General features: G+C 32.9%; 3 protein-coding genes across 3 annotated transcripts; 2 read left to right on the top strand and 1 right to left on the bottom strand.

Annotated features, from left to right (window-relative positions):
* The first annotated feature begins 848 nt into the window (after positions 1-848).
* On the top strand, positions 849-5,724 carry LOC132722510 (potassium voltage-gated channel subfamily C member 3-like). The gene is made up of 4 exons (XM_060707018.1): positions 849-1,038; positions 2,082-2,196; positions 3,509-3,676; positions 4,143-5,724. Exons 1-4 carry the CDS (start codon positions 917-919, stop codon positions 5,304-5,306), a joined length of 1,569 nt encoding a protein of 522 aa, XP_060563001.1. The 5' UTR covers positions 849-916; the 3' UTR covers positions 5,307-5,724.
* Positions 5,725-8,223: 2,499 nt separating this feature from the next.
* Positions 8,224-14,466, top strand: LOC132722509 (inactive C-alpha-formylglycine-generating enzyme 2-like). The gene is made up of 9 exons (XM_060707017.1): positions 8,224-8,368; positions 8,776-8,841; positions 9,533-9,635; positions 10,466-10,625; positions 11,327-11,477; positions 12,062-12,117; positions 12,851-12,935; positions 13,209-13,371; positions 13,765-14,466. The coding sequence occupies exons 1-9, from the start codon at positions 8,242-8,244 to the stop codon at positions 13,976-13,978; spliced, it is 1,125 nt and encodes a 374-aa protein (XP_060563000.1). The 5' UTR covers positions 8,224-8,241; the 3' UTR covers positions 13,979-14,466.
* Positions 14,467-21,194: 6,728 nt separating this feature from the next.
* On the bottom strand, positions 21,195-22,893 carry LOC132722519 (zinc finger protein 691-like). Its single transcript, XM_060707027.1, has 2 exons — positions 22,640-22,893; positions 21,195-21,733 (listed from the first exon to the last, which is right to left on the bottom strand). The coding sequence occupies exons 1-2, from the start codon at positions 22,851-22,853 to the stop codon at positions 21,195-21,197; spliced, it is 753 nt and encodes a 250-aa protein (XP_060563010.1). The 5' UTR covers positions 22,854-22,893.
* Between the last annotated feature and the right edge of the window lie 540 nt (positions 22,894-23,433).

Below are 23,433 nucleotides of genomic sequence, written 5' to 3'. Positions count from 1 at the left end.
TAATATAAGGCAGTTTTAAGATACTTCAAGTGACATATAAGGGTAGCGGTACCGAAGCCTTGTGGTGTCTGCCACTCCATTCATGGATCGAACCCCTATGGATCACGACTATATGACACCGGTACTCGTTAGGTCCAGTAATCGGACAAGATACTTGTTCTAATCAGTCATAGTCGAGTCTAAATAAATAATGTCTAATAAAAAAATATTCAAATTAAATATCATGAACCTTGTAATGTCTCTTGCATATTTCCACATAAAATGTTTTTTTCTCGTGAAGAAAAGAAAATATTTATAAAATAAAATCATGTCACGAACACGCTTCCGTAAATTATTCGTTCTCAATTATTCATAAGATATCATAGACTTGTCAAAGATCGGAATGGCACTCTAAGCTACTGGGGCTATCCCACTTGTCACGTGGAGTATATAATAAGCCAAAGTGAATTATAGTTACTTTATAAATAGAATCAGACCAATTGTTTGATTAAATGTTCATGTTTATTATTATCTTACATGTACAAATATGCAACATAGTAAAATTTTATATTATGCAAAACTTATTTATAATTTTTTATGTATACATTGTAATTAGTAATTTGTGCATTTTACCTGACTTTAAAAGCTGTGTCTACGGAAAAAAGGGATCGTCAATGCAAAAGAAAAGTAAATAAGCTCAAATTCACATCAGAAAGATTTTTTAAAAAAAAGCTTTTTGGCGGGAAAAAGACGTGTATTCTCAAAGCTATCTCAAAAACGGATCGCTATAGGAAGATAATTACAACACAATCCGTTTTGCCATGGCCCTTACTTCATAAGAGCTAATGGCAGCCATTGTTTAATTTCAGGAGGCGATGGAAGTGGCGCCTTCTTTCGGAATAAAAAGCGCGGGAAGGCAAAAGGCGGACTGACGGGAATGGTGTCTGCAATGATTCCAGGGGCAAAGGTCGACTCCAAAGGTCGGGTTATGGTGAATGTAGCAACGTCAAAAGAAACGCTCACGTTCAATATCGGTGGAGTGCCGTTTGAAACGTATAAGTAAGTATACGTTAATGTAAGTGACGTTATTGACCACGTCATATTTCTCCATCGCGTCAACGATTTTCTTATAAATCCAAGCGTCTCTGAACCATGACACAGCTGTTATAAATATAAATCAAAACTTGTATGCTACAATTCCAACGAACATTTCATATCCCTATGTTAAAATAAAAGAAAAAGTAAGTATTACATGTTCTGTTCTAATGAATTAGTAAATAAAAATTTATTTTAGTTCGATTGTGTTGGAAGCTATGAGCTTATTGAACACTCTCGAATCCGTTCCTGGAACCAACCTGTACTAAGCAATGAGGGTAAAGTTTTTGCTCAAGGAAACAACGGCTTGCCACTGACTGGGTTTGAACCCACGCTGTCAGCAGTCCTTAGAAAACTAGTCCGTTGCGGTCACAACTCGGCCACACCGCCACGATTCTAATGCATTGACATGTTCACAACCTAGCATAGTACTTTTACTATAGTCAGTGGTGAATAAACGTTGAGGTATCTTTTTTTTCAACTCGGGGATCGTGGGTCAGAGTCTGGCTAGGGTCTCGACACCTTTTCCCTATGTGCCAACGTTACTAAGTAGTTCTATGGTGTTATTAGACACGAGAAAGGTTCTAATTACATGTAGCTCCAAACCTTTATTACATCCAAGGTAATATAAATATGTTTTAAGCAAAATCCATTGCACTTTATGATCTAAAATAAAACAAGATTGCCTTTGAGTTCAATTGTAAACTTTTGAACTAATAATTTTAATATTTTTCTACATTCTTTGTTTCAACCAAGAAAACTCACTCAGATTTATCTTTCAGAGTTAAGGCTCATTATGCACCAGAAATGCTTTTATTTTTATTCTTCAAAAACTTTGTATTTTAGGTGTACTTTTTAAAATTGACAATTAGTTTGCATTGCTGCATGGTAGTAAAAATTAAATTTTCTTATCTAAATGAGATAAATGATAATATATATTCGTCAAGAACTAATAGATTCCTTTTCATGTTACCATGGTAACGTTCACGGATATTTTATACTTGCAGATCAACGCTGTTCCGTTTACCGAACAGCCCATTAGCCAACTGGAAATTCCTCGAGGAGCATTACCGACCGGAAAAGAAGGATTACTTTTTTGACAGGGACCCTGATGTTTTCCGAGTATGTTTTTATTCTATCATTTTAATTAGAGTTATGATTGATACTTTATTGCCAAATTTAAATAGCATTTTAATCTTTCTACCCTATCATACACGTGATATCAAAACATTAGACTGATAGGCCATTAGCAATGTGCTATGGAAACATTTGAAAGAAAACGTTACAAAAAACGTTTGTTATTCTAGTAAAATATTGCCGCCTCGGCCTTTTCAAAATTTTATGCCATCATTAAACAAACTTTGAATCAAGTTTTGTAATGTTTGTTTGTTTAGATATAAACACAATAAAATTTTATAGGCATGCTCTATTTAAGAGGGTAGCGTAAATGATAACAAAATACGCATTAAAACATATAAAAACACCAAAATGTGATAAAGAAGTCCCGAGGGCAATCTCTTACGGTTTGTCTGACATCCCATCTAAATAAGTAAAGTTTATCTTTGACTATCTAAACTACATGTAGTTTATGGGATGCGGGACATAAGTTTTAAGTTCACACTCATAGTTGAAGGACAGGGCAAGCGGCGCCTAAATTAGCCTAACCTTTCTCTCAATAAGGTCAAAATTAACAGTTTTGTCTTGGTTTGCTTAAAGATATTTTTTCGGTTATTTTTATGGCACTTTTAATGGTTTTGCTACGAAATAATTTCTTATTTCCATTGTAACTCGAAATTGAATTTTCTTAAATACATTATCATCATTATTGTTAAATGTGTGGAAAACTCGTCTGCTCTCTTATAGTTAACATAGCAACTAGTCATTTAAGAGAGAGAGAGAGAGAAAAAAAATAGCCACTTTGTGCACATTCATGTTGGTTCGTGTAAATTTAGTTACAAAAATATTTTGACTTATCTCCACTGGCTTGACAAATAAACGTCGAATATTTAATGTATAAAATGCTTTCAAATGGATTGCGTTATTTACTTTCACAATGATAAATCTGTTACAATATATCTTTGCTTTCATGCTTTCTTCTTCTTCATCTTCTTTTTCTACTACTTCTAATACTACTGCTTCTTCTATTTGGCTACGACTACTTGCTACTGCCACTGCCATTGCCACCACCACCGCCACTACTACTACTATTACAGCTACCACTAGCGCCACCACCACTAACACCAGTATTACCAACATCATTACCACCACCACTACCAATTCTACTTCTAACCTTATTCTTTTCTTATCATAATTAATCTTCTACTTTTGATACATAACAGTGTTTAATTTTTCTGACACGTTAAAGCACAAACAGTCACCAGACCGTATCTTAAAATCAAATCTCATTTCATTTCTATACGGATTGTTTTTTCAGGCTACACTGAACTATCTTCGAACAGGGGAACTCCATATACCGTCTTACATCTGTGGTCCGGCCGCAAAGAATGAACTAGAATTTTGGGGTGTGAAACCTAATAAAATTGAAAAGTGCTGCTGGACCAATTATAACGACTGGAATTCCACACTTGAGGCCCTAAATCAGGTCAGAACAATATTATAATCAGAAATCTAAAAATAAAAATAAAAACGTTGATATTTTAGATGTTCGCTTTTATTAAATACCACTTATGCTGGTCTAAATGCATAAAAAGTTATTGTCCTAATATTGAGCTTGATATTGCGTAATGAAAGACTCCGGTTCTAATCATTTTCAGTGTCAATAAAATATGTTTTGATTCGTTTATTAATAGTTGTATATGTGTTGTACCAATTATAAGAAATTTTTCAAACGACAAAATATCAAAGCACAACGTACCATGAATTATTCGTAATCTTATAGTTGTCTCCCTTGACATTTATCGCATACGGTACCTACAATGACATAAATCTTTCTTCAAAATGCACACATTACTAAGTCATTATAACATTTATTATCATTTGATTGCGATGTTTGAAATATAAATTTAAATTTAAGTAGATCTAACGTGTCTTGAATTGTTATTTTTTAGCTTGAGCACGACAGGAAAGGGTCATTACTTACCCTCGAAGTTGACAAGCACAAGGAAAAAACATGGTGGAACTTAAATCAACCAAGAATATGGAACTTCTTGAACAACCCTGATATTTCGCTTCAAGCTAAACTGTTTGGCTTTGTATCTTTATTATTCGTCATCTTGTCCATCTTCTCATTCGTGGCCGGAACGACGCCGAGTTTCCAGAATATCGAAATCGCCCAGTCTACCGGTGTCATCGCCAATATCACCAACAACGAAACTACCCCAAACATCACAACCGGAAGTACTGATTCCGCTTCCGGAAGATCATCTAAAAATACACATCCCGCGCTTTATATCATTGATATAATATGCCTTGTATATTTTACCATTGAGTATATACTTAGATTTGTCTTTGCACCGAAGAAGCTGCAGTTTATGACGTCACTGATGGGCGTAATTGATTTGATAGCGATTCTTCCAGATTACATTGAAATGATTGTGTATGCGGCTAATCCAGACATTAGTAGCAGCTCCAGTGTAGTTGGTTTCATTACTATCTTCCGGATCGTACGTGTTTTGAGGATATTTCGTCTGATCAAACACGTGCCTGGACTCTGGATCCTCGTGTACACGTTGAAAGCCAGCATTGGCGAGCTCGTACTTCTCACGTGTTTCATGTTGGTTGGCATACTTTTGTTCTCATCACTCATTTATTTTGTCGAAGAACGCGCAGACTTTGAAAGCATTCCCGAGGCGTTTTGGTGGGCTTTGATCACCATGACAACCGTTGGTTACGGTGACATGTATCCAAAATCAACTCTAGGAAAATTAGTCGGGTCTATATGTGCTATGTCCGGTCTACTTATGATTGGATTTTCGGTCCCCGCACTTGTCAACAATTTCATGCTTTATTACAAACACGTACAATTTGCCCTCCAAGCCGAGAAAGAACAGTCGGAATCAAAAAATGGCGGTGAAGACAGCGAAAGTTCCTCGCGCAAAAATTCTGCGAATCAAGACAAAGACTTTTTTTCGAAAAAAGAACCGGAAATGTTTCCACAAGAGAATACAGACAGGGACGCTAATGACAATAAGCGAGAAAGCTGTCCTTTGGTGTCTATTCAAGTTGAAGATGAAGACGGAAATGTCGTCTGTCCAAATAATGGCGTCGCATAATGGCGTCGTAACTGAATATATAGAGGACATTCAAGTTTTTCTATAAATACAGGACTTATTTTTCATGACTGGCAGTAGCCACGAGTGAAATATGATAATTTTCCTACGAGATGAAAATAAATCCTGTATTTATAGAAAAAACTTGAATTTTCTGTTTATAACATACAATTTGAAAGAACCTTAAAATTTTGTGAACTGGCAGAATTTAAAAGAATTTAAAAAGTCCGGCAAGACACCAGTAAAATTACGGAAAATATGTTTCACTGCAGTTAAAGATATATTTTTTACAATGAAAATACGGAAAATGAAACTACGCATTTTATTTCATCAATATTTTTCAATACTTCATTTATTCATTTATAAGTATGAGAAATTCTTTTACTCGCACGTATTCGTGTTCATTTAGACCTCTATATTTTTTTTATAATAGTATATCCTATACATACAAATATCGATCTTATATTTGTCTATGCAAATGAACATATTTTATCAAACAAAAATAGAGCTAATTATCAGTTGATATATTTTTGTATAATCTCAGTGGAATGTATCATTTTACAGTATTAGTGTTCTTTATATATACATGTTGACCTAATTTTGTGTCATGCTGATTTGGATACCCACGATTGGTTAATTAACTATATTAGTTAAATATGTATGCAAGTATACATTACATATCAGATAAATGAATTATGTTTATCAAACATGTAAATTGTGTTCATACATGATATATACTGTAGTAACTAGACTTATTATAACCCTTTTAAATGTTGTTTAAAAATATTTGTATAATTAAATTGACGATGACGTCATGTGAATTAATAAGATAACCTCGTGTGATATGTTTATCCAACATGTACATTGTGTTCATATACATGTATGTACTGTAGTAGCTAGATTTAGTATAACCCTTTTTAATGATGTTTAAAAATATTTGTATAATTGGATTGGTGATGATGTGTGAATTAATGAGATGACCCCATAATGACGTCATGTGTTAGCTGGCCCTTTTCATTTTCTATTTAAGTATTGAATCCACAGACACTCGGGCATTTAGACTGTGACCACCACCTTGCTCATGCAGCCTTTGTGTATTCACAGTAGGTTTTAACGTTTAAATACTGGTGGGACATCTGCTTCAATTTTAACTTGGTTTGTATCAATTTCCACCTATTTTTTTAAAGTACCTGGTGTCTGACATTCAAATGTCTATGATTGAATCATAGGTCGCACAATGCTATAACATGTATTGCTTAATGGTTGAAATTAAGTTCTGATCATTTTTTTTTTTTCTTCAATTTTTTTGATGAATTGCAGCAACTTGTTAAGTTAATAAATTCTACCTCATTAAATTAGTGCATCATACTCAGATGTTGAATACGATAAAACGATTGGAGATATGTATTTCTTCAGTTTAAAATGAATAATTTTATATGAATACATTGACTGACGTCCATTACGTTTCTTTCTAGATATTACGTCATTTTATTGCATCTAAATTCGCATGCGCTCTGATGCATTTTATGTCTATTTTTCATATTTTGGATATCTTTTTTCGTGATTCTGCCTTGTAAAAAGTTCTGACGGTTAAAAAAGTAAAATTCAGTTTTATATGAAGTCAGATTTTTTTCAATTAGATCATAATCAAATTAGGCTGATAAACCCATGATGATACAATAAGATAACGAACCGAGCCAATGTTCATATTGAAATTATTATTATCATAATAAAATCACGACAGTATTGGACATGGCCATGGTATGATGTTTTTGCTTCATTATTTACGTAGTAAATGTCATGAAAATTGACTGTTCTTTTTTATTTATAATTATGATAAGAGAATACTCAAAATCCAATATGTTTTACGTACATGTATAATACATATCTTAAATAAATACTATGCAATTATAAATGCATTAATTTTTTAGATGGTCATACGTTTTTTACACAGTTGCTCCCCTTTGTAGTATTCAGTCCTATGTTTACGATTCAGGGATCTGTAAAATAATTATATTTAATAATTATGCAAAGCTGTTGTTTGCTTTGGAGGGGAATGTGGGGAGATGGGGAATTGGGCGAGGTCTGTATTCCCATAAATAAATTGTATGTACATAATTTTAGAGAAATATGTGTGTGTGTGCGTGTGTGTGTGCGTGCGTGCGTGCGTGCGCGCGCGCGCGTGTGTGTCATTTTTGCATTGTAATATAATTTTATGTAACAAATATAGTTACAGACTGACATGTATAAATTAGTAAATAAAACATGTTAAACAGTTTGCGAGTTGACATCATTTCTTGTTTGTAACACATTTATCACCAGTATCCATATACATGTATCTATAGATTTAACAAAAACATGACTTACGCCGGCTAATGCATCGAGTAGGAATTCAAATCTTTGCAATAGGAATAGTAATAAGTAGTCCATGTAGCTTTGGCTGACAAAATATTTGAAAAGTGAAGAAAAAAGACCAATTTTTGTTTCCCCGGCAAACAACATTTCAATAACTTGACGATCGATTATCTCCCCTATTTCGAAGTTTTTATTGCCATTTCGCGTAGTAGTTTCCAGGGACACATGTATCATCATATCAGTTGGCTTATTGTTTGGTTTATTTACCGAAATTTTTTCTCAATTAAAATTAACGCAAAAAGTATAAAGACATATTTGCTAGTTTTTTGTGCGCATCCTAGTGTCTTAAATTACATAAATTTAAACGACCTACGTTCAATAACGTCCATGTACCGATAATTTTTTCATGTATGAGCAATCTTAAAAGATCATGTAACTATGAGTCAATAATATATATTCTCCCTAACAGATGCTACACGTAAACCCGACCCAACATTTACACAGATTATCTCCGTGTTTTATTCGATAATTATTGGTCGCCATAATAGTATGGACGCAGATGTTACTTCCGCTCCAACTGAGCATGCGCAAATCGATGTCCTGTTTAATCAAAATGGCAGCTAGATGCATGATGTGGACTTTCCGAATTTTTGTCTATATCTCAGTGTTGAAATTATCGTTTTGTTTTAGAAATTTTCAAGTGGACGAATGTAAGTATTCTAAGAGAAACGTTGATGTTCTCATTTGTCTGTTACGTTTACAAAATAGATTTATAACTTACAAAATTTACTTATAGCTATCATAAAAGTATGAAAAAATGAAAAAGCTCTATATATTACATCTCATTTAATAAAGAAAAAATAATTATAAAGCAGTAGTATTCTTTTTCTTCCATATTTTTTATGTATGCGGGGATATTAAATGAATTTTAGCTGCCAAATATGCGACAGAACAAATTGTAGATTTATATAGAATGTTAAAAAAAACTTCAAACTAAATAAAATGAACATATCTTCAATGAAAACTTTTTTGCTTTGGAATCAAGTGAGGATTTCATGATTATTTATATGGCTGATTACACAACAAAATTTACACACTTGTTAACTTTCGATTCCAGTGTTAAAAGGACACTATGATTTCAAGGATGCAATGCGCCAGCAATTAGGGGGTAAATTTTCTATAGGTAAGATTTAAAATAGCATGTATAGTCACAAGGTATAAAGTATAACATATAGCAGAAATCTAGACAAAAATGTCTTTCAAATAATTAAAATTCTATAGGTTTTAGAAATGTCACTAATTAATAAGTAAGGACGTCATACTTAAAAGAGGAGAGGAAAGTTTGAGCTATTCTAGGGACACGCCACGTCAGAAGTACTGCATCATTATTCGAACGAACTTAAGAATGATTCATAATAATCCAGCTGATCTAAATACATGTATATATAACGTAACGAGTCATATTTAACCGGAAGTGGTCATATTCCCTATTTTTCGTATTGAACATTCGTTTTGTTACATTTTCGGTTATATATTCAATAAAGGGTGTTTAACATTTACTCTGTTGACGGAAAAGAATTTTACCCATTCGACCTGTGTCGTCTGAATATTGGTTGCACGGTTGGAACTCCTGTCAATACATATTTTGAAAATTCCCCTAAAATGATAAATGGTTTTATCCAGATTGAACGATGTACAAGTCTATTTAAGATATTTCGCGTGGATAGTTTACACTCACTCTTCAACGAGCTTAAATGTCGTCTGCGTATTATAAACTTGTTTAAACCAAAGAAGCGGCAGTTGTTTCAACTGTTTGACATACGTGTTTTTTAAAGTACAATTTTCATGGATGAAAACAAAAAATCTTGTTACAGGAATAAATGATCCGAAATCGTACACTGGAGAATACCCTGTAAGGGGAACAGAAGTGAGACCATTCTACATGGACATTTATCCCGTCACTATGGCACAGTTTTGGTAAAAAAATATATTTATTGATACTTATTTTAATTAATTCCTATTTCCAATCATATACATGTCTTCTTTTGTGGTATTTATTAAAATGAAGAGCCTGAAAAGGGAATCTATTTATGCTTAATGCAGATCAGGAGGTTAAACTTTTGTTAACTTCTATAAAGAATTTTGGGGGGGTGGACAAGTCTTAAGAATTTATGAAACATATCAGGGGGAGTAACTTTTGTTAACTTCTATTTAGCATATCAGGTATTTAACCCTTGTAATACTGTTGAACTATTGAAGAAATCAAAAGTGTAAATGTATAAAAACTACATGTCACAAATACAAATTTATGTTCTAATCAGAGATACAATTAAGCGTCACGTACGATATTCTTAACTGTAAATAATGTCAATTAAGATTGTATTTATTCAAGAGCGATAACTCTAGGTTCTAATTAATTGTTATTTGTCTTTCTTAAGCAATAACTTTGTCAATACTTCTCAAGTTTCATTTTTATATAATGTCTCAATATTAGCTTATTAAGGCACTTGGTTCATTTCTTGTAAAACACTTGTATTATGACTAGATCTCTGCTTTGAGCCTATTACTACTTTAAACGTGCAGACTGTGCCTATTTCTACTTTAACTATGCAGACTAGGCAAATTACTAGTTTTAATTAGCAGATTAGGCCTTTTTCTACTTTAAATTTGCAGACTAGGCCTATTACTAATTTAAATATATGCAGACTATGCCAATCATGTACAAAGACATTGCGGTATTGTTCTGTGACATGACTAAGTTATCAAAATGTATTACTAGTAACAATATTTAACCATTTGGAAAACAGGAAGTTTAAAATACAAAAGAAGAAATATATAACAACAGCTGAGAAGAAAGGTTATAGTTTTGTATTGGCAAACCTTGTAAGTGATCACGTGAAAACCACGTGGAGTGCCGAATCAGCTGACCCATGGTGGCTAGCAGTGAAAGGTGCGCAATGGGATAGGGTAAGATATTTTTTATGTTTACTGGTATATTCATTGTATACAATTAATTTCTATTCATTTCTACACATACAGTAAAACATGTAGACCAAATGTCACCGAAGGATGAAACCTAACATGTCCTTAATAGACAAGTGTTTTTTATCTGGAGGTTACTTTGTTCTCTATAATCATTGAAGGGTTGTCGAGGAAAGGCCTTTATTTATAGGGCGATATTTAATTGCTGGTGGTCTTGAACACATGTTTGACTGTAAATTATTGAAGAAAATTTAATTATATCTTAACCTTAGATGTTTTATCTCCATTAAAAACATTTCTAAGAGAATGCCGCTATTCAGTCAAAAAAGAATAGATATACCCAGTTCCTCGATTCTCCAAAAACGATTTTAGTTTTATTTCTCAAATTTAATTTTTATATTTTGGTGTCCTAATATAGTTTTCAAAAGGTTACTAATTGGTAACATACCTGGAGCATTTTAGCTTCTGATGCTTTTTGGCAATTAAAACTTTATGGTTTTTGTAAGGAAGTAGAAATAATGCTTTGCTTACGTTTTACTCCCTGTATGGCAAATAAACATTTTTCCTGTTTCTGAGACAAATTTGCCTTTAAGGTCTAACATTATTGTAAGCTGAAAGCGAACGGCTCTGGTCCTTCTGGTTTTATCTCATTATTTTTTTTTCATGTATGTTTAATATTTCAATAGCCGGAGGGTCCGGGGTCACATGTACGTGATCGTCTTGACTACCCGGTTGTGCACGTGAGTTACAGAGATGCTAAAGCTTATTGTATGTGGGTGGGGAAACGTCTGCCAACGGAAGAGGAGTGGGAATTTGCTGCTAGAGGTGGACTTAGAGGTAACCATAGCAACTTCTTCTTTTTTATTAGTCTTTGTTGTTGTTTCTATGTTATTTTTGTTGCTGCTGTTGCTGCTGCTGCTGTTATTGTTGTTGTTGATGATGATGTTGTTCTTGTTGAAAACAATGTTTTTATTAAATAATTTAGCTTATACTCTTTGCTGTAAATACTTTGAATCAAATATTAAGATATTAAATGGTTAACAGATGTGTTAGAATGTGATTTTGTTTATAACTTACACGTAAGATCGAGCAAACATTTGATATTTATGAGCTTCATTCCGTAGTAAAATAAAGAACAAAAACTCATAAAATTCAAATTAAGAGCTATTTTTTTTGTTTTTTGAGCTAATTTTGCTTATGGACGTTGGTCCAGGTGGTGTTTATGAGCTGATTTGCCTCATAAATGTCAAAAGTTGGTATGTCCGTACATGTTTATTTTTTGTCCAATCAAAATTTAAGAGGAATCATCTTCTTGCTGTCTGTTTAAAGATTTCAACAATTGTTGAATCTAACTTCAAACAGATAAAAAAAAGTCTAATAAACTGATGATGCGATCCTTTTACTATTGACATTATACACAGGTGTGCAGTACCCATGGGGTGACAGGTACAAAAAGTTTAGGATGAACGTCTGGCATGTATGTTGTTTTATTCTATTTTTATTTAAAGTTTAGTTTAAACATTTTTAATTGTATTTGATTGTAAAGAAAGCTGTGGGTTGATTTCAATATCAGGACCACCCCTCGAGACCGTCTCCTTCAACTAACCAGTACTGGTATAATATGAGGAATATAACTTGTGACCCCTGTATAACTCAAAATTACGGTCCCTGAATTGAGGACCAGACGATAGAATTACTAGACGTACAGCGTCTCTCAAGTTAAACGTTATATTTTTCAATGTAGTTATATTTGTCATGTTCCAAAGTCTATGTCATACATTGTACTTTAGTAGAAAAACAACAAGCATTTAAGTCTTAGCAATGTTTCCACAAAAATTACTTCGCCATAATTAAAGTCCAAGCAAAAAAGTCCACTTTTACTTCTAAGAAAATCAGCATTTTAATATGGACAACATTAGATTTAGACAACGGACACTTTACTATTTAAATATTTTCTGATTCTATGTTTGTTCAATTGATTTGTGATTCACACTTTACCTACAAATTATGTTCCAGTTTTCGGAATCTCTCGCTAACCTTCCAATATTAATTAATAATTATGTTACAAGATTCATAAGTGCCAACGTACTTGACAATCAAATGACGTCAAAATAGTAAAATGGGAGTACTGGGTTAATTTCATTGTATTACATGATAAGTAGATTGTAGTAATTTTATACGTGTTACTGGGTTATTTTATTATATTACAGGGTAAATTTCCAGACGAGGACAAAGGTCACGACGGCTGGAAGTCACTTTCTCCAGTTGACGCTTTTCCGGCGCAGAATAATCAAAGTGAGTCCAATTAATTAGTCCAATTAATATATTAAGATAATGTAATTTTCAGAGAAATATGGACTGTCAAATGTCAGACTTTGTATCTAGAATATGCCAACAAAATTACAACGGACGTTGCAACAAAACATGCATAATAAAACAAATTACCATGATGAAAATTCAAAAGCAACATGCAACATAATTCTGTTTTGGCACTGTACATTTTTCACTTATAATCTGATTTAATTATTTCATAAAAAATATGTTTTTAACAAATTTTGAATATTTCAGGCATGTTTGACATGTTAGGTAACGCCTGGGAATGGACAAGCACCCGTTACTATGAGAGAGTGGTAGACCGGAAGTTGCAGGATCTTAAGTATGTTCTCAAAGGAGGCTCGTACATGGACACCAGGGATGGCGCGTACAACTACGTGGTCCGTACCTCTAATAGGTAAATAAAAATAATGAGGGGAAATGGAAAACTAAATTATTTTCTTGATGTCATTGACCATGTATGTAAAATGAAAAGAAAACAATTTTTTTCAATATTTACTATCGGTATCTAAACATAAGTTACATTGCACGATGGCTGTCTTTTAGGTTATAACAATAACAGTGGCCCGTAATTCCGTATTGACAGTTCTTATTTGGTACTCATTTGATGATGACATTTAACACAGGTTTAAGTGTATAAAGGAATCGACTTATTCAGTAATTTTGTCTATCTATAATTTTACAAATTGATATACTATATGGAGTAATAGAAAAATTCTGTTACTTAACAAACATTTCAAAGAATGCAAAGGCAAAATGTTATCTTTGAGGATTATTTTTTTAATGGCAGAATGGGTCAAGAGCCAACCTACACTGCACATAACGTTGGTTTCCGGTGTGCAGCAAGCGCCCCGGGTATTATCGAGGACCTTAAGAAGAAAGATCCTAGGTACGGCAACAAAGACCAGGCGGCAAAATCTAAACGTGGGCCCAGAATACACCGGAAGAGCGATATGTATAATCCAAGTAAAACAAACAACCTTTTAAAGAAAGAGGAACTGTGAGGAATTATGATTCCAGGAGATTTAGTTTTTCATCTAAAATATAAATACAGTATACTTATCAGAAAAGAACAACAAACAAACAAACGAAAAACAAACTAAAAAAAAAAACACTGCGGAACGAAACAAAAAAAAATACACCAGAGTCACGTATATAATTTTCTCATTTATCTAATAATTAATTTTGATAATGCTATATTACCATTACTGCCATTGTAGTCGTTCTGACACTGTATCAGTCTGTCTGATGAAAAAAGACGATCTTTACTCTAACATATCCTCTCGTGCGTGCGGGGAAACAGGCAGATGGCACTACCGATCCAACTTACATTTGTAAATCAACATGGCGTTGACAATCACCCATACTGATATATGCATGTGATGTTATTTGATAATTATTTTGATGTAATTTGTGTTGTAGCTTTAGATCTTTTTCTTATTTTCAGGACTCAATACATGCAATGTACTTCATAAAATGTATATGGATGGATAAATAAATTACAATATTATTATGTACATGTATTTATTAAAATGTAACATTTCAGATAATTGTCTTATACTTAAAACAACACATTGCAGTGAATAAGTTCGGCAGTGTAATATTAATTAAGTTGCCTTGGCGTATGTAAATATATAAATGTTACAGGCAGACCAAAGGTCTAACTTTTAATTGTCAGCTTATGATGAAGCTTTAGTTACCTTCCTTTGTCAATTTAGTTCTCATTCAGAACATCTTGCCGATTATTCATAGTCCTTATCCGAGGTTTGACGTAAAGGGCCGAGGAGTTGCGATTGTATATATTTTGCCACGAATATACCATAAAATGATAATGAATTATTACAAGATGGTAACATTGTAAGTGTTAAAAGTCTATAGAAGCAATGGCGGCATCCCAGCAATAAAGTATGTTATGGACAGCTCATTATGACGAAGACTCCAAGATCACTCTAAAGGTACCTCTTTTCGGAAGCAATAACTGACTTAGATACTTTCAAACTTGCACTATTTATACTAACAAAAGAGAAATATAAAAAAGGCTTTTGAAATAATCAAAAGCATCGATATCGTTAACGTCCACAGCGTCGTTATCGTCATCATCATAATGTTATTATCATCATTGTCGCCCAATCGTAAATTATCGGCTCTTTCCGTATATTCCGGATAAGAGTCTACTGTGAAGCATAATAGCCGAGGTGACCAGATTGAATCGTCGTCATTGTTGATTAATGCTCTACTGGTGGGGAGACCGTATTTTCTGGACGGACAGATAGACGGTAAATGGCCGGACAGACGTACACTATTTTTTAAAAGAAGAACAGAAAATCTTGTTACTATTGTATCTTGTCGTCAGTTGTTTTTTGTATGAAAATGAAACTTTATATGAATGACTTTACATGACCTCCATTCGACTCAAACAACAGTAACTTCGAATACGTATCCTCGGAGCACTATTAGGTGAAAAGCGTTATATAGAGATCTTCATGGACCTCTTAACGGCACAACTACGTAAAGTGCATTTCTGAGTGCTATTGCTTTTTCCCCTTTTATTTTTTGTTGTTGTTGTTGTTGTTGTTGTTTCAGTCAATTAGTCGAGTTTTCTGTTCCTGAAAATAATAGTCTGTGTATAACAAGTTATTTGTATACAAAAAAACACTGAAAATGTCTAACAGATGTATGAATTTAACATATAAAGATACACGTTAGAAATAATAGGAGTTTTCTACTTAATACTGTTCAACTCTTCTCAACTGGATGCATCTTATTTAAAACATTACTGTTAAAAGATTTTCGAAATTCGCGAACCTGCTGTATTTTTTAATCAAACCGCAACTGGTCGGTCCTTGGATAAAACTTGATTTTGAATAATCATTGAGGTGTTCTGACTGCTTAAACTCAATTTCTCCTACACTCATGCCACAAATGTGAGTATTATTCATCCCTAAATTATTTTTTTAAAGAAAAATATTTTTCAAAGAAAAGAAAATTACAATAATAGAGTCTACAGAGTTTATTAAACGCCGCCATTCCTTGAAGAGCTTGTTTTTCATATTTTACAGCGAAACAAATTTTTAAAATAACATCTAACAGTAGGTATACAATAGTACATTTGTATTTGTCTAGTACAAAGACGAGACTTCAAATAATATTTATATTTATTTGAGACTTTTTCATATGACTTTTTTGTTTTATTTTATGTTTCTTATTGTTGGTTTTTAGTCGCAACTACACAGAAACGTTCATACATCATGGCGTCTGTCCAGCTTTACTGGTAAAAAAAACTTCAGGTACCCCTCAACGTGTTCGACGCGTTGATTGGTCACTACCCTTGCCTTCCCCCCCCCCCCCCCCCTATCACCCAATCAACAACCGCAGTATTTTTCATTTGAAACATGTTTTAATATTTGGTATATGCTTTTAATTTAATTTCCTTCATTTCCCACAACAAAAAAACCCAACGAATCGAGATTCGAGCCTACAGCGGTGAGTGGCTAGTTGTATGAAATTACAGACCATAACCACTCGGCCACTGACGCACTATAAGTAAAGAAATGATTAAGACAAATTGTCGCTGACAATTTTTGCACAATTGTAATACAGGTTTATGAACAGGTTTAAGCAGAGTATCTTGTGAGATTTTTTTTCCTGCTAGCATTCGAATAACTTTATCCGAAGACTGATGGAAAGGGCCGAAAAGTTGCGATTGGCGAAATAACATATGGTAAGGGGAGGTAACACGTTCAATATATCGCGCAACATCACGCATCACGTGATTTCGATTTTTTGTGAATACGAGGGCTATGTCTTGAATAATGTGAATGAAAGAATTTTGTTATTTTAAAAAATTTAAAATTTAAATTACAAGATATGTTAATGGCCACGTAAAAACAATGACGAACCTTATTCAATTACGTTTAAAACTTTCTTTTTACATTTTAGTTACGAGTGTCTGAAAACGTAAACACAGGTGTTTACATACATTACTGCCATTGGGTATGTAAATGTTTAGAAATTATTCAAATGTCCGTATCTTAATTAAGCACAATTAAGTTGACCGGGTAGTAATTACCTTTAATGTACACTTAATAATACTCCTCCCATCATGCAATGCGGTCTATACCCAGATAAACTGAACGAAATTAATCTTACGAAATGATTTGATTGGTCCATAAGATATTTGTAAAATTTGATTCAGGTATTTTTAAGCAAATAAAAAAGAAGAAAAAATGTTACTTCAAAGATAAGTCATCTTTTGATGTCAAAAAAGGAATATTCATGCGCGGGACTATTTTATATTACGAAGAAAGAGAAAATTTGGAATGTTTTTGTAGACCTACATTTCTGGCATGGGTCGTCTTCATACGCCGAATCTTTATTGTCTGACAAAACCTTTTGAAAGTTAGATGTTAAATTGTTTGACATCTTTATAGTTCCTATATTTGTGATGCAGAAGCAGACGAAAAACACATGGACATTTACAACATCATGACGCCGTTGAAATGACCGGTGCGTATTATATTTTCTACATTTCCATTTTTGATATTTATTACAAACATCATATTAAATGACTTGTGTTTATTACATGTATTACATTCAAACATGTGTAGAACTTTGGTTTCCACTTAGAAAATCTATGTCTACAGACTAGAGAGAGGCTTTTTGCAGTCAGCCATTTTATCTTAACAACTGTTGAAGAGACATCTATAAGTTGCTGCGTCTGGTTTGAGTCATGTACAGTTGTCCATGTGTTCACGAAAAGGTCACCAGGAACACGAAAAAATGGCTACTTTGTTTGTGTGATCCCATACTAAACTATTTTGGAACAAAAAGCGGAAAGTTTAAAGCGAAAAACAACACACAATTGTCGTTTTTCGTGTTTTCGATATTTTCACTTAGCTTAATGCAAATTTATAATTTTGGGAAACACAGAATATTTGATTTAACCCATAAAAAATAATACCGAGTGTTTTTTTTTACCCCTTTTCAGCATTAAAAATTAGCCCCTTTTTTTCTTATACTTTTCTACGAATACCTTCTCGAAGGTTAGATTTTAAACGTTTCAAATGATATGGTTATTGAAATTTGAACCAATTTTCAACCATCAACCATTTAATTTATATCTAATCATAAAAAACGCTACAATTTTTTTTTATTTTTATTTCAAACTAAGTGAGCGTTATTTGTTATTTTAAGAGGAAATGACCTAAAGTCCTACACGTTGAAGGTATTTCATAAATATCTACCGATCACCGATCACATGTATGTGTGGTATTTCAAAACTCTGTCAGACTGCCGTGCAGCTTTATCAATCTTCGTATATTAATGAAAATTAATAAAACTTGTCACTTTCTTCCGCATGCTGAATAACGTCCTTGTGCAAATATTTTACGGTCTGATTTTCATAATTCCCTTAGAACTACTTTCATGTTTGTGCTTTGGATTTTCAGAGGATAATGGAATGAATTAATGTTAAACTGTTATTTTTGTGGGAAACAACATTTAATAAATATTCACAGTATAGGGGCGTAATGTAGTAATACAATAAGACATTTCCTTTAAAAAAACTGTCTCGGCTGATTTCCCCTGATCTAATATTCTAAATAAACTCTTGAAATTTAGTTTTTGTTGAAAAAGGGAAACTTTTTTAAAATTTTATACTTTTTCGTAGGCCGTTTTTTTCCCCGGGAATAAAGTAAAGTGAGAAAAATTATTTAATCCCGGGTTTTTTTCCCAAATATGTTCAAAAAAAGGGGATTTAAAAACGTAAAAGTAAAGGGGAAGAAAAAATCTGCCATCCCAAAAATGAAAACAAATACTTTTTTAAACAGTACCATTTCAGTAGACAATTTCACTTTCTCAACGAAAACCAAATTTATAAATACAAAAAAAGGGGGGCAAAGCATTTTCATTAACCTTCTTTCCCACCACCCTGATTACCCTTTGGGGGTTTCATGTCCCAATTTTATAAATAATTCAACCATGCCCTAAGAAACTTCCGGAAAAGGGGTATAAAAATTTCCCCGTTTCCCTTAAAAGGGCTGGAGCATTCAAATGACGTTTTGGCTCTTTTTTTATTTCTTTTCCACGGCCCCATTGGCTGTATGAAAATTTTTCCGGGAAAGTGTTTTTTTGGGGACTGACTTCACACCCCTGAGTGCAAGTTCTTTAAATTTTTCTACGGAAGTTTAACATGCCCTTGGGATCCCAAAAATTTAAGCCAATGATCCCGGAAAGACCCTTTGTGTTTTCGTGTCGCCATTCGGAAAAAGCTAGAGTGTGTTCTTTTGAAACTTTGCAGGGAAATAATGGTTTGGATCTACTTTTTTTGTTATACTTAAAAAATGCCCAATTTTTTTTGATTTTAGTACCCTAGCCCGCAGAAAAAACCCTGACAGGCTGTTTACGTTTTTTCCCCCAAAAGAGAAAAAATCACAGGGATATCAAAAATTTCTATGATGATTTTCGGGCCCGGGGGTTTAAAAATCTGGTAACGTTTTGCTTATTTGGTCGGGAAAATTTTAGATTAGTTTTTTTGTGTCATTTTTATTTTACTACGTAGGTAAAACCAGGGGGAGAAAATTAAAAGGGGAGGTCACATTTTGGCGCCATTTGGGGCTATGTTTTTTTGGAAGGATCAATCCTTTTTAAATTTACTAACATTTCCTTTTTTTCCCTCCCCTTGCTCTGCTTGCTTTTAAGGGGTTAAAAATATGACCAAAAACTTTTACCCGGGACCCAAAAAGGCTGCAACAGAAACTTTTAAATATTTAAAAATGACTTTTTTATAATTTTTGTCCTCCCAAATTGCCAACTTTTTCCCAGGAAAAATCCCGTTCCCGGAAAGTCGTTTTCGGGATGGCCTGACCCAAGGGAATTTATGGAGTTTTTCTCCCAAACAAAAAAAACTGAACAGGGGAACCCTAAAATAAATTTCATCTATCGTAGTTTCGACAATCACATCAAAAATACTTTCTAGAAGTGAAAAAGAGACTGGAAAACGGTGCAGTTGTTCAAAAAGTTCATGTAGCGAGCCCGATGATTCCTATATATATTATGGCGATATTGAGTTAACAGAAAAGACACAGAAAAGTTATTCAGTCTATATTTAAATAGCCACACTTCCATTTCAGAAAAAAAACCTCCTAAAAATAGTTTATATTCATATGCAGGTGTACAAATGAATTATGTACAGCAAGCTAGAACATTTATTATTTGATGCGTTAAAATATGCTAAAATAGCTGTTACACCATTAGTAATATTGCACGCATATGTCATTAGTAACATTGTACACATATGTGTTTACACATATGGTGATCAAATCATTCAATCCAGACATACACGTGCACGTACTTAAGCTTTAATACTTAAAATATTAATTGCATTATTACCTTATTTTTATTTAAAAAAAGTCGGATTTTAGTAATTTGTGTTTCCTCATATCCGAAGGCATGCTTCTTTTGAAATATTGCTAAACGGTTGCCCATAATAGATTTGTTTTTAAGTACAATTCTTTTATAGTTTTTTAATTTTATTTATTTTTTTATTTTTTCATTTTTTTATTTATTTGTTTTTTTGTTGTTGTGTTGTTTTCTTTTTCTTTTTTTTTTTTTTTTTGTAAAATATTTTATTACATTGATAAAAGTTAGCAGAAACCCAAAATTAACAAACACGCAATTGACCACAAATACGTTCTTCTTCATTTAAATTTTAACAGCTTTGTTACTTGTACATTAAGTGCTAGTAACATGTATTTATTGTCTCCAGATGAAAATAAAATAACCATTTGATGACGATATAAAATGATTTTTATTTATTTTAAATTCAATGCAATAATTTTTTTTTTTTAAATTTTTGGTATTTTCCAGTTTAAATTTAAAAGTTGTTAAATTTTATTTTCTTTACCCCAGGGGGAATTTTATTTGGGAAAATGAAAATTTGTTTGAAGTTCTCGCGTTCCTCGGGAAATTTTAAAAAAAAAGTATGTGCATTCGGGTCCGAAACCCGGGAAATCAAAAAAACTAAAAACCTGTTAAAATCTTTCCCTGTCACACTGACTTCCTGAATCCCAGAATTTCCCTTTATCAAAAAGAAAACTTGGTTTTCCCGGTCTTTTCCGTCACTCCGGGACTTCGTTCTGAAAAAATTTAGGGGTTGCTAAATCTAGAGCCCCGCAAATTTTGGTTTCACCCAAAGCACAAAATCAGATCGTTTTCCGCTTATTAAACCCAAAATTTTAAAGATTCTTGACTGGTTTCAATTAATTTTGTTAAACCCATTACATTGTCTACTGTAGATATATGACTGGGGTCAGGTGTAGGAATGCCTGACTTTTTGTTTATTTTCGGTAAGGTTACAGAATCTCTATCGCTGGTGGCTTTATGAATAACATCTGTTTTCGCGACTTGTTCTATTTTTGGTAATTTATTACTTTTCGCTGATTTTAAATATTTACCACTAATATCTTTAGTTGCAGAATCTGTCTCACGGCTGACTTTATAACTCTGTCCAGTACCAAACGAAACTCTGTCATCGGAAAATCCAGAAATATAGCTTTTTAGAGTTTTTGGTACACGGTGGTATGTACCGATTGTCGTCTGCGAACTTTCACTAGGTTCGGATACTACATCCGGTTGTCTGCGTTTTTTCAATATTGAGAATTCTTCAAGCCTCGGTTCTCTGTGAGTTTTGTAATGGGCCATCATTTGCTGCGTATTTCCAAAACGCTTCCCACATATCTCACAAACTACGGGCTTCCTTCCTGAAAAAAATCAGAGTATGTTTAAGGAAGAGTAGCAATAATTTTACTTTCCATATTACATTTAAATATTTCAGTGATTTTACATGTAGATATGTTAGAAGAATGCACGTTTCAGTGTTGTAATACATTTGTATTTATCAAAACAACAAAAGAAGAAGATTCGTTTGTCTACACGTCAAGATAAGAATATAAGATATGCCACATCGTATCGAGAAATATGCTTAATTACCTTCTCGATCGTATAGTATGAGTGAAGAGTAGTAATAATGACTTCATTACATTGAATATATTCCATTTTTCCTGTTATTTTTGTCTATTAATTCAATTCATTCAAACGTTTAATACATACTTATAGCAAATTACAAATGACACAAAAATACATGTTAACATGAAATTTTCGGGTAGCATAGTTAGTATACAGGAATATAAACAAATATAATTAATATGTTACATAACAATAAGCATAATCAAAATATAAAGTTTATTAATAATATCAGTTATTACCTTTTCATAATTGAAACTACAGACTGGGTGATTTAAAAACTATTAAATTATGTAACTGAAATCTATGACCAGTTTTTCATTGTTTTTGAGTGAAAAATGAACGTGAATAGCATGCAACCAAAAAATATAATGTTCTGACTCGGCAAACATTTTCTACTTTGTAGATGAGCCTGCTGGAATTATTTATTTTTTTGGGGGGGGGGGGGGGGGCAGATGGGAACTTGTAGACTACAAGATTCAGGTATATTATATATTAGGTATCTCCCATGCAGAACTTTACCTATAGTCCTTACCAGGAAGTTTGAGGGAGGTGGTGGAAAAATGCGATTTTGTACAGTATATTACTGAAATACTTTTAATTCAGAAAAGGAAAAAAAGGAAACATACGAATAAACAATCTACCTGTATGTGTAAGTGATATGTGTCTACGCATATCGTGGACGTTTGAAAACCATTGCCCACAAGTTTCACACTTGCGTTGGCGAGTGTCAGCTACCGCGAGAGAGTTTGAATATCTTGGAATCTGTTGTCGTCTGCTGGACGTCTGATTCCAACGTAAAGATTGGCGTTCAGCACGTGACAAACTACGATGACGTACATCGTCCGTATGAGTCATGAAAGTAAGCGGAAAATAGATACGAAAATAACACCAGCACTTTTTTACGATTATGATGTCGTCTGTTGAACAGATTTAAGTTAACTTTTCAAATATGCAGAAATTACATCCAAAGTTATTGCCACAATAACAGTGCACTTTAATAAAATGAAGTATAATTTTTAATATAAGAAATACTTTCAGTTTTATTTAAAATACATTAAGTTGCAAAATACCTATTTTTTTTAAAAAATATTTCGTTGATTGAAATGCGAAATTTTACTTGTACATATAGATTTCTTCCTAAACAAAGGGACGTTTTATAATAGAAGAACATGTATTGTTTTTGTTTATAACGCCTCATTTATTTTAGTACCTGACTAAGTAATAAGTAACCTTATACTGAAACATTAAGTGTTTAACTGTCATATGATTTATATAGCAGGTTAAAGGCACATTGTGCCTCAGAATGAATAATTTTTTACTTCTTTAGAAATGGCAACATGAGTTTTTTTAAACATTTAAATAATGATTTTAGCGTATGTTATATGCTTGTTACCAGAAGAAATTGGCGATAAATGTGATATAATTTGTCATTATA

The sequence above is a fragment of the Ruditapes philippinarum genome, unplaced genomic scaffold, assembly GCF_026571515.1.
Source record: "Ruditapes philippinarum isolate M1 unplaced genomic scaffold, ASM2657151v2 ctg7119_1_1_1_1, whole genome shotgun sequence".
Classification (NCBI taxonomy): Eukaryota; Metazoa; Mollusca; class Bivalvia; order Venerida; family Veneridae; genus Ruditapes; species Ruditapes philippinarum.
This window is presented reverse-complemented; position numbering and strand designations above follow the sequence as displayed.

Coding starts and splice junctions, on each gene's coding strand:
- LOC132722510 (XM_060707018.1), top strand. CDS start 917: ATGGTGTCTGCAATGATTCCAGGGGCAAAGGTCGACTCCAAAGGTCGG. Junction 1,039..2,081: donor GTGCCGTTTGAAACGTATAA/GTAAGTATACGT, acceptor TTATACTTGCAG/ATCAACGCTGTTCCGTTTAC. Junction 2,197..3,508: donor GGGACCCTGATGTTTTCCGA/GTATGTTTTTAT, acceptor TTGTTTTTTCAG/GCTACACTGAACTATCTTCG.
- LOC132722509 (XM_060707017.1), top strand. CDS start 8,242: ATGCGCAAATCGATGTCCTGTTTAATCAAAATGGCAGCTAGATGCATG. Junction 8,842..9,532: donor AGGGGGTAAATTTTCTATAG/GTAAGATTTAAA, acceptor ATCTTGTTACAG/GAATAAATGATCCGAAATCG. Junction 9,636..10,465: donor GTCACTATGGCACAGTTTTG/GTAAAAAAATAT, acceptor TTTGGAAAACAG/GAAGTTTAAAATACAAAAGA.
- LOC132722519 (XM_060707027.1), bottom strand. CDS start 22,853: ATGACTCATACGGACGATGTACGTCATCGTAGTTTGTCACGTGCTGAA. Junction 21,734..22,639: donor CATATCACTTACACATACAG/GTAGATTGTTTA, acceptor GATTTTTTTCAG/GAAGGAAGCCCGTAGTTTGT.